At 42.6% G+C, this 11703-nt stretch overlaps 1 protein-coding gene across 6 annotated transcripts in view; it reads left to right on the top strand.

Annotated features, from left to right (window-relative positions):
* LOC109487828 (FTS and Hook-interacting protein-like) overlaps nucleotides 1-11703 on the top strand; it is a 34862-nt gene that overhangs the window by 20597 nt on the left and 2562 nt on the right. For 3 of the 6 annotated variants that reach the window (XM_019791913.1, XM_019791911.1, XM_019791912.1), the window contains 7 exons: nucleotides 634-720; nucleotides 1255-1422; nucleotides 1841-1920; nucleotides 2307-4078; nucleotides 5091-5269; nucleotides 5804-6035; nucleotides 7915-8105. In XM_019791913.1, the coding sequence (XP_019647472.1) occupies nucleotides 634-720; nucleotides 1255-1422; nucleotides 1841-1920; nucleotides 2307-4078; nucleotides 5091-5269; nucleotides 5804-6035; nucleotides 7915-8105 (2709 nt within the window). The remainder of the gene's footprint in view (nucleotides 1-633; nucleotides 721-1254; nucleotides 1423-1840; nucleotides 1921-2306; nucleotides 4079-5090; nucleotides 5270-5803; nucleotides 6036-7914; nucleotides 8106-11703) is intronic. The other 3 variants (XM_019791916.1, XM_019791915.1, XM_019791917.1) reach the window with 2 other exon arrangements.

Genomic DNA, 11703 nt, shown 5'->3' with positions numbered 1-11703 from the left:
CAGGAAAGAGAACTATAGTATGATTTGTCTTGTTTGTTGGGAAGTGCAGGTGACTGCATAATTAGGCCCCAGGCCCTGAGGCACACCTATGCAATATATCTTTCTTCTGAATAGACAGGAACTACATTGTACACTAGAGATCAAAATACTAATTCTCTGAAGTTGTTAGAAATTTTCCTTTTGATTGAATTTCATACTTAACATCTCAACAGTGTGGTATATTTCTTATGTAAACATGTGGTATGTGTTACTAGTATTTCAACTTAAAACGTGGTTATACAAAATACAGGAACTATGCACAGCAATTGTACATTATACAATAATGGCAATAACCACATGTATTGAACATGGTACACAAAAGATACATGCAATAAAAGTTTATATGATTATATCCTTCGTTATTCCTAAAACAATAAGGGCTAGCATAAGTCTTTCATATAGTGTTACAGTTAGCCTGGGTTCCAAACCCATAGCACACTGGACACAAAGTATCTCAGTGAGCCTATATTACAGTCAATTGGGCTAATTATAGGTTTTTGATATTCCTTTTCTCATATAACAAAGCAGTCTTTAATATATTTACCATTTTTACAGTGTTTATTTATGCAGCACCTTGAACTGTCTCCCCCCCAGGTTGCCCACCCCATGGTGAGAAACCAGCTGTTAGAACTCCTGTATAACGGCTTCCTGGTTCCAGTCATGGGCCCTGCTCTGCACAAGGTGAGACAATCTGTTGTCCGGGCCATTCTAAGAACTGTCAAAATTCCTGGAAGGAATTGGGTCAAGAGGTTTCAAAATATGATTGATAGCATGGTGATTCAATCATGTTTGTGCCACGCCCCCTGTCAACTGCAGTGGAAACTGCAGTATCCCACTCAGTTGCAACATCGCAGGGCCAGATATGCTACAACAGTCTCAAAGTGCAGTCATTTTTTTTGTCTCCCAGCCCTAATCTGAAATGTAATGTTGTAAAAATGTACATAACTTTCATTCTGTAAGGTGAGTGAGTAGTACTGAGGATAGAGTGTCCCATTCTAATTCTTGCAGTAGGTTATAAAAAAAGTCTAAAAAAATCATCCCTACCTACCGACCCTAATATTTCTCAGGAATGAAACAAGAAATACAACCTTGTTTCCCCAAGCCTTATAGTTGTTTTGTTGCAATCTGAATAAAGAAAGAAAGAAAGCCATTTTTGGCGATGCCTCAGGGGAAGGACCATTTTTCACACTGCCATCATCCTGCATCTCTTTGCAGACCTCTGTGGATGAGGTGATAGCGAGCACCACGTACTTCGACCTGTTCCTGCGCACCATCACGGAGCCGGCGCTGATGAAGGCCTTCCTGCGCTTCATCACGACGGCCAAGTACGACGACCACCTGGTCATGGATTCCCTTATCAGTAGGATCACCAGCAACTCCAGGGTAAGACAGAATTTGCAAGACAGGAAAAACTGTACCTTTGCAGAAGGAAAACATTGTTTTTTTTGTCTTGTTTCTTCAAATTCTAATCTCCAAATACCAAAGATCAATGACCTGGACCAGAAGTCTGTCACCATGGTAACTGCTGCTGTAGCCTGCACCGTGTGGTGTTGGATTACATTATGCAGCAAGTGGCAGGACAGAGTTGGAGGGGCTGGTCACCACATATATGAATGTTTTGCAGTAAGAATAAACAAAGCAGTAGTTTGTTAGGCTAGATTATGTGCACATTTGCTTTGCAAATCTTACCTATTTTTTTTTGTTGATGTTTTGTTTTTTTTGTATTGACTGCCACAGATAAGAATTTTTAACATTTTACTTGTACTTAATATGAATCTTCTGCTCCATCTCTTCCATGCAGATATCTGTGGTGACCCTGGCACTGTTCCGTACAGTTATCAGCCTGAACTGTGAAGATGTCATGTTGGAGTTAGTTCTCAAGTAAGATGTCAATCATTCTCAGTTTGTTCACATTTTTGAGGACTCAGAAGTTTGTTCACATTTTTGAGGACTTTAGACAGAAGACTTGTCACACTGGTACATTGTAGTAGGATGGACGATATTTCCTTTTCTCTACTTTTGGGATGGAAGTATTGTTTTGGGTGTTGCTGGTTTATGGTCAGTTTGTATGTTTGGGTTCCAGAGATTGCATCAGTCCACAGGACAGGAGAATAACAGTATGTGCAGGAATTCAGTGGTGTAATATCTGATAACATTACATCACACAATCTCCTGCATAATTCCAGTACAACCCAAAACACTCACCGGAAGTCTGAAATGTCTGATTTCTTGTATTCATTATGTCCTAATGCACCATCTCCTTACAGGTACCTGGTACCCTGTACCCATGTGATGGTGAGCCAGCGGCGGTCGGTGAAAGAAGCCGACCTGTACGGTAAAACCTCCGAGAAGTTCCTGTCTCTCACACCCAACTGCTGCCGAATCGACAACAACGCCAACCAGCAGGCCACACCCGTTGCCATGGTGACAAACATCGGCGTGAAGGGTAAGAAAACGACCCCGGTAACAACCGTCGACCAGAAGGTCGCGGAACAGAAGGAGAAAGAGAAGGCGGATCTGAGGAGGTTTGAGACGAGCTACATGGAATACCTGCAGGACGCCCGGGTAGGTATCGGACAGTCGTGGAAGGCGTGCAAGTGCTGGTCTGCTCCGTACGACGGAGACAATCCCGCGGAAGATAGCGTGAAGGCAGAGGACTTACACTGGGGGCAGATCAAGAACTACGATAGGAAAGAAAGGGTTGTGTACGGCACGTCGCGGGGAAGGAGCGCCAGCTTTCACCCCAGGTCACCCAGCGAGGGGGTCGAGACGAGGCCGAGACTAGCGAGTGCGCCGGTTAAGTCGCGGCAAGCGGACGAGACGCAAGACAGCGGGCTGTCGTCGGGGTCGGACACCAAGCCGGACAACGAGTGGTCGGTGTCGTTCAAGGGCGGGAGGATCGAGGCGCACTCGCCGTCGAAGACCCGGAGAAAAATCAGCCCCACCACCTCTAGCAGCGATTCTCTGCACAGCATACACAGCATCGTGGACGTGGAGATACACGTCGACGGCGCAAAGACGGATGACAAACCCACGGAGAAAGTTCCTGTCAACGGAGAAACTGAAGGAACGAAAGAGGAGCAAGAAAGGAGGGACTCAAAATCGAAGGACGATAAAGAAAAGATAGTAGGAACGAAAGAGGAACAAGAAAGGAGGGAGTCAAAAACCGAGGACAATACAGAGGAGGTTGTACAGAAGGGAAAAGATGAAGAGAGCGACAGAGGTCAGTCTTTAAGACATGGCACTTCTTCAGGGAGCTCTAGACAATCAGGTGCTTTAGCTAACGGTGCTGGGACCTTGCATGAGGTTCGGCATGGCTGCGGTGGCATTGCGGGTGAGCGTGTTGGTGGTAGTGGTAGGGCTAGTGGTGAAACCTGCTCTAGAACTCACGCTGCTGCACAGAACGGATCTTGTGGTGGCGAAACGGGCAATGTGCATGGAGCAAGAGAGGTGGCCGCTAACAGGAATGCACAGGAGACACAGCATGCAGAGAGCTCACTGCACGGAATGGCTGGAGACACGAGCAATACTGACCACACGGCAACTAACACCCTGCAGAGGTCCGACTCGTTCGAGGCCCTGTTTAACGCCCTGGAAACCAAGCCCATAGACGGAGAGCTGGACCTGGACATGTCCATCGAGAACCTGTTAAACAGGGACGTGGAGGGAAAGATCCTTCCCCCTGAACTAAGGACTAAACGGTCGTACACAAGTATCAGCTCGCTGCACACTAATAACAATCTCACCAACGATAGAGTAGTGCATATATGTAAGTCCTGTTGTGATGACGATGAGGGTGATAATGAAGTGTTTGACCAATTAGACGAGAAAGATGGAAAGGAGAAGAAGGAGGCTGAAGATGAAGAGGAGGAGGATGAGGCTGTTTCCTTGGCAACCACACCATCCCCCGGCATGTCCCCACCCCAGACTCCCCACGCAGAGCTGCCCCAGTCACCCAGCAACTTCAGACCACTCCACCTAGCCTTCAGCCCCATAGCTGCACAGGAGGACAAGAGTCGCATTGGCTCACCAAACACAGGTATGTATGCCTCGTGGTATAAGGCCACACCAAGTAAATCTTATGGATGACGTCCTCTGGAGACCCTAAATCTAATGCAAGAGTGCGAAAACAAACAAGAAGGGCTAAAAAACAATATGTCTAGATTTGAAATACAGTATACAAAGGGATGACTAATGCTAGGACGCAAATTGAATGAGAGAGCACAGTCAGAGAGGTCAGTCTTCTATTCGTCATGGAAAGTGCAGCAGTATTGTTTTGGGCGGCACTGGCTTAGGGAGAGTTTGTATGTGTCTTGTCCTGAACAACGAGGATTGGAAGTGAGTGGGCAGAGAATGGGTTTCAGTTGATTGACAGGGTTGTTACCTGGTATGTCCTGCTGGGTGATGGGATGTGGTATAGGGTCACCAGGAATGTGTACTGTGTAATCAAAGTATGAAACATAAACTATGGTGAAGTGCCGGAATAAGTTACGTCATGCAATCGTATGAGTAATAATCCATTCATGTCATCAACGGATCATGATCATACAATACATTCACAAAAACCTAACACACTTCCCAGAAGTCTGAAATCTCTGACTTCTTGTTAGAAGCTGACTTCCTGTATTTTGTATAGCGTCAGGTGACTTAGGCATAGAGCGTTCAATCCTGAGTTGTACCTGGGACATGTCTGGACATGCGCCCTGATGTTATGTCGTGCCCTTGGGAAAGGCACTTTAAACGACTTTCCTCACTCCACCCAGGTGTGAATGGGTACCTAACTTCGGTTGGGGAAAGTCGTATTGAGGTCACCTCGTGGCGCCGAATGGCAGCCGCACAGTTCCACAACAAAAGTGTGTGGAGCAAATATGTTATACATATCATGACTGTGTATTATGTGATTGTTTGTGATTATTGATTGTATGTGATCTTATGTGATTGTAAATCGATTGTAAACCAAGCATCAATTCAGCGCTATAAAAAGGCTGCAATTGCATGGGTAGCGTTTGACCAATAAACCATTTATTGAACTATAATTTGTGTGTTTCCAGGTCCCTTTTTAGCTGCCCTGTTCTCCAAGCTGGAGACCATGATGTCCAACTCGCTGTATGTGAACCTGCTGTTGACAGGAATCCTGCGTCAGCTGTCCTACTACCCCCTGCCCCTGCTCAGGTCCTTCCTACTCAACACCAACCTAGTCTTCCAGCCCAGCGTCAAGTCTCTGGTACAGGTACAGGCCTCGAAATTAACTTTTCTTCCTATTGTCCCAGCACTGTCCCAAAAATAAATTTTAATTGTCCCGAAGTGAGGATGAACTGTCCCAATCTGTTTTTTGGTGTTGCGTGACTTCAACAAATTTTGCTTATGTTCACTCCCAGGCGCACTATAATAGTGTAGACGGGAAAATAGGGGGGACTTTTCCGGATCGAAAAGCTGGGACGTGTGCCTGATAAACAAAAGAAGGGCTGACATTCTGACGTTGACTATTTTTCTATTGTACCCAAAATGTCCTAAAGTGTCTTTTCAGTTGTCCCAGCCTAAATTTTAGGTTAGGTGGTTTAGAATGAAAAGGGGTATGTGACATGATTTTTTTTTTGTGTCATAAGTCTGGAACTCTTGCCTTTTAGGTTTTTTTACTTGAACCTATTATTATGCATTTTTTACAAGTCCGGAATTGGTCCAGTGAACCGGTACAGAGCACTATGCACGAGTCCTATCCCTGAATCCAACTGTTCTCTCTATAGTGTATTTTTGCCATTTTCAGATACTTAGTTCTGTAAAGAACAAAGTGGACTACTACTCCCAGACGGTGGAGAACTTCCAAGGGCTGGTGGTGCGGGGGCGGAACTTCCTGTCCTACCGAGAACAGGTGCTGTACGACTCCGAGAGCAACCAGATGATCCTGAGAGACAAGAAGCAGGCCGCGGGGCAGACCCCCTCCCCACAGACCACCCCACCACAACCCCAGCCTGCTAAACCACAACCCCCTCCCCCAGGTAAGGAACAGTACTCAGGTTGTGTTTTTAGTTTTACTTCATGGATGGAAGTATTGTTTTGGGTGGCTCTGGTTTATGTTTGTATGTAACAGTCACCCTCCCCACAGACAACACTACCACAACCCAGCCTGTTAAACCACAACCCCCTCCCCCAGGTAAGGAACAGTACTCAGATTGTGTTTTTACTTCATGGATGGAAAAATTGTTTAGGGTGGCTCTAGTTTACAAAAAAGTATTTTAACTTTGTATGTAGCACTCACCCTCCCCACCGACGACACTACCACAACCCAGCCTGCTAAACCACAACCCCCTCCCCAGGTAAGGAACAGTACTCAGATTGTGTTTTTACTTCATGCATGGAAAAATTGTTTAGGGTGGCTCTAGTTTACAAAAAAGTATTTTAACTTTGTATGTAGCAGTCACCCTCCCCACAAACGACACTACCACAACCCCAGCCTGCTAAACCACATACCCCCTCCCCCAGGTAAGGAACAGTACTCAGGTTGTGTTTTTAGTTTTACTTCATGGATGGAAGTATTGTTTTGGGTGGCTCTGGTTTATGTTTGTATGTGTCTCTGATCAGCAAAGATTGGAAGTGAGTGGGGAGAGATTGCGTTTGCTTGACAGGGTTGCTTGCCCTGGGTATAATGCAAGTAATAATCCATTTTATGTCATACCTGGGCCGCAATAACATTCAATACAGGTGTTCTGACCCATGTGATAACTAGCGGTACGGCCCAGGGTTCTCTTTTGTGTGTGTTGAAGTTTTGTTATCACACAGGCTTCCAAATATTCCATACTTAGGATGATTCAAGGGTGCCGCTTTCAAAACTTTGTATACTGAATTAGGATGTTGGAATTGACGCTGTTACACTTTTTGTTTAGATACACCAAATTTTGGCACATTTCGCATTGAAATGTCTGTTTTCTTGGGTGGGTATGACATAAATAAAATACAACACGGTGTATTCTGCATTGTGCTTTCTTCTTTTCTATAGTGGACTTCCTTTTTCAGCACTTTTTGTTGCTTACTAGTTTCCTTATTTCCAAGCATTTTAGGTACATGTAGTTGTACATGTAGATGATAATGAACAAAGCGTTAAATGTTCTAGCCGTACTGTTCTAACCTCCCATATCTCTCTTCCTTGTTGTGTCTTTGCTTTCTTGTGTCTTCTTAAATGTTGTCTGTCTTCTCTTGAACTAACCCAGTTCTCCAGTCGGAGATGGAAATTTCCATCTGGGAAGGTCTGTCTGAACTGTACGAACAAGTGTGGAGTATAACAGATCCCTGTAAGTCTTTAGGGTATTACATGTACATCTGTGTTTGTGGTATTTATGCATGCTGATGGAATGTACTGCGCCTGCCCAAAACTCAATTAATATATTGTGCATAGCACTTTTGGCAGAATGTTTAAAGTCATATTTGTGTATTTGAGCAGGGTTCGAAATTCATTTTTGGGGAATAGGTGCACCCGACCTAAAAATTGCGTGCACAATGTAAAATACAATTATATATATAAGACAGAATGTCAGAAAAAATTATTATGTTTCATTTCTAAAGAAAAGTACTACAACAATGATTTTATTTATTTTTTGACGCTTAGATGTTAAGAATATGCTGTACATGTATACAACTATACATTTACATACATAAACCTACGAAAATATTTTTTGGGCACTGGTGCTCCCACAGAAAAAAAATGGGTGAACAGCTCCAAAGATGGGTGCACAACAAATTAATAAAGCCTGCAGTCAAACAGAACCAAAATTGTGTAAGTGATTTATGTCCATGGCCGCACTAACAAACCTATGGGGGGGAAACGAACGAAAACTTATGCATGCGTGGATGTCATACAAACGATACATTGTACTTTTCCAGTTGCTCCTCCCAAGCGTCGCTCCACCTTCGGCAGTTTCTTCAGCGGCGGGCGCAGCAAGACTCCGCAGCCGGGCGCAGCGGCCGTCCCGCGGGTTCACTACCAGAGCCAGCGACAAAACCGCCCGCCGCCGCAGCCGCCTGCACCGCAACCCCCGGCTGGCTCGGCCCAGCAGGTTGGTTACTCACTGCAGGTATGGTGGACATCCAAGCAAAATGACGGAGAACTCAGAACTCAGCAGCAGTACTAACCAGTCATTAACAACTAGTGCTGTGTACCTAAACCCAAGTTAGGTTCAGGTCCGGACCTGTAAGTCTGGAACTTAACCCAGGGCATATACAAAATACGGGACTTCTCGGTGAACATTTCCCAATGGAAAATGGGGCATCTTTACCGCAAAATTTGTAGCGAGCACTGCACTACCAGGGTTTAGAAGCAAGATATGTTGTTTGTGGGGCACGTCTGGGCAAAACTGGCCACATAATTTACGGAGGCCAAAACTCGACGATGCCCAATAGCATTGTTTTCTTCATTTTTTACTACATGTATTTAAGATTTTTATTTAACTTAAGATTATCGGGTAGTTTGGAACAAAAATGGCATAATTTTTTTTTTTGTAAGTCCTCAACTACATTTGTAGTTCCAGACGTTCAGGTTTTTTTGGACTTGAAACTAAAAATTTTTTTCAAATCCAGAACTAGTTCCAGAAAACCGGTACACAGCACTATTAACATTCAACCATTCCATACAGCATCCATTCATCGCATGGCGCTTCATCAATACATGTTCTTGGTACTGGATTTGGACTTTATTCCTATCAGATTTTATTTTAAAAAAAATAACAAATTGGAATAACATCAATGCGAATTCTTAGTAAGTGATTTGGACAAAGAATTTGTTTGTGTTCATTTGAATTTTACCAAATTTTATTTTAAAAAGAACAATTAAGAACTACATGAATGCAGGTTTTTTGTAATGTAGTATGGACAGAGAATTATTTGTATAATTCATTGTACAAATAATGAAAAGTACAATTTGGAACGTTTGGAATGATACCACAACTAAAACTGTAAACTATGTGTAAAACAAAATTGGTCTGTGAAACAGTGTTTAAAAAGTTTGTAGCATTTCCTATAAAGATGATGGTACAAGAATGTGTATTATTGTAGAAAAGAAAAGAAGAGTTCTCTAGTCATTTTCCTTAGATCAGGTAATGTGCATGTCTGTGCATGGGTAGAAACGACTTGCATGCTCTACTGACTACCAAACTGACAACAAAGGCAGTTCTGAATAGTGTAGCATATCATTGTGTAGTGTCTGACATAGGGGCATTGTTTAGATTCTAAAAAAGCCTTTGCCAGACACTTCGATGGTAAGCTGCCCTGTTTGGATGCCTCTTTGGCTGCAAGCATCATTCTTGCCACCACGATACCCCCATCTTCGATGTCACTGTCATTTCTTTGCATCAGTTAGTCAGGGATACTCAATAACAGCTTGCATTACAGAAATATAAATACATTATTCGTGTCTTTCCGTTTCTGTCACTTGTTGTGAACAACAGGGAAAGTGCAAAAGGGAAGAAAAATATATGACGGAAAAAATGATGAAGCTAGCAAAGCAGGCATTTGTTGATTACAATAGAAAAAGAATTATACATGTATAGCAGGAAAATTGGCCATGAATTGTACTTAGTTTTGAAGTCTTAGAAAGGGAGATCAAAAAGAGACAGGACTTTCTCAAGGTTTTTTTTTTCTTGTGGCAAGAATGACTGTCATGTGTTCAATATCATCACCATCGAAAAGCATGTACAGGTCTGTCCCATGCATGTACTTGTACATTATTGTCCACATATGCCACATACATGCATAACTTTATTTATTGAGTCTACATGACATTGTGTCCAGTATAATTTTATAATTCATTGTTGAAACGTGTTGAAACTGTTCTTGTCAATGTCTGTTTGCAATTAGCCCTTGGGCATGAACTTGCAATAAAGAACTGAAAATATAATAATTATGATAACCTATATTGTACTTTTATTGTAATTTATAATCAGGGCATTTACACGCTTACATGTATCTGCTCAAAAAGAATGTTATTTATAATTATATCAAGTTACTGGATATTGCATGTGCAGAAAATATTTGTTGCAAGATTTAAATGTTGACTTGCCAGATATAATTTGCCACCTTTTTTTGTTGAGACAATGTTGTATCAAACCTGTGGCTTTGAGTTACTGTAAATGCAGAAACTTTTGCAGTTCTTAAGCGATAGGATGGAAAAAGGAGGTTTTCTTGGTATTCGAAGATTTAGTGTAGACTTACAAAAATACATTAAAGGCATCCAATGCGATTTCAGGGCAGAAAGACTGGAAATATTCTGAATAAGGCAATCTGTATGATATTGACACATAATGCCCAACATTAGCACATTTAAATTAGCATTTCATACTTCGGGCATTTATAACTGCAGAAACAAACCTCAAGATGAGTCCTTTATTTTCTGGGTGGTACCTTAAAAATCAGCCCAGGGCCCTTCCAGTAAACATTTTCCTTCAGAATTTTGGGAATTTTTGCTCCATGAGGGTCAATATACTTTGGGATAGTGTGGTTTTAACTCAGTAATACGTACATGTAGATAAGTGACTAGAACATTGGCTTTTAAAAGTTGGGTTTCCATGCCCTAAAAACTGCACTGGATGCATTTAATTTTGCAGTGCAAGCAGGGCTCTTGATTATTTTTTCCTTTAGCCCAGGTTCATGACCAGACCTAAGGGGAGAGTGCTTGCAATCTAGGGGGTTCCATGCCAGGGGCAAATTTGAATTTGGGAATTTCAAGCATAAGCTGGCATAAGAACAATGCAATTTCCCACATTCTGAGAGTCAAATCATTGGGCTTGAGAATGGTTTTTGGTGTTCCTTTGGATGTTTTTTATGTTTTTGCCCAAGTTTTTGTAAATTTTGTCCGTCAGGGTTGACGGATTTGTTCATTCTTCTTCTGTCACATGCCACAAAGTTCCTGCAATAGACCCATTCGACTTTCACGGATCGCATAAACTGCTTACGTCACAGGGGGGACATTTCGAAAGAACGTCGTTCTAGAACGCTGAAGTCAAACGCGTCTTGCGCTCGCGGTGTCCCCCCTGGCAGATCATTTTTTTTACTAAAAGGTAGGTAAGTGTCTATTTTCTTGGTAATATATGCGGAAATGACAGGAAAACAGGAACCAACTTTGTATGGTAGCATTCCGTACAACAATTTAAGGTTATTTTGTTCTGTGACGTATGCAGTTTATGCGATCCGTGAAAGGAACTTTCGAAATGTCCCCCCTGTGACGTAGTTTCCATTCATAATGCCCCCCCGTGACGTAAGCAGTTTATGCGATCCGTGAAAGTCGAATGGGTCTATTGATGAAAAACGGGTGCTGGCTAGAGCCCTGAGTGTAAGGTCATCATGAAAACTGCAAAAATAAGACCAGTCATCACTGCATTTATAGTATTTTTATTATGCTTACCGAAGGAAAACATATTGTTTTTACTCAGTTTCTTCCTGACCTCTTCTGTTCCAAACACTAACCTCTGACCTGGCCAATGACATGATTTGTTGACGCCTGTCATCATGGTGACTGGTGTTGGGTTACATAATGTTGCAATTTCATGGTCTGCTCTACTCCTGTCACCACCTAGTACATGTATGTGAATGTGTTTGAGTAAAAATTAACAGGGCAGACCATGTCCAAAGGTAAACATTATGCATTTGCTTTGCAAATCTTACTTCTCTAGTTTTGGGTTT

Source organism: Branchiostoma belcheri, unplaced genomic scaffold (assembly GCF_001625305.1).
Source record: "Branchiostoma belcheri isolate BF01 breed outbred unplaced genomic scaffold, Haploidv18h27 scaffold9, whole genome shotgun sequence".
NCBI lineage: Eukaryota > Metazoa > Chordata > Leptocardii > Amphioxiformes > Branchiostomatidae > Branchiostoma > Branchiostoma belcheri.
Note: the sequence above shows the minus strand (reverse complement) of the source record. Positions and strands in the feature narration are given on the sequence as shown.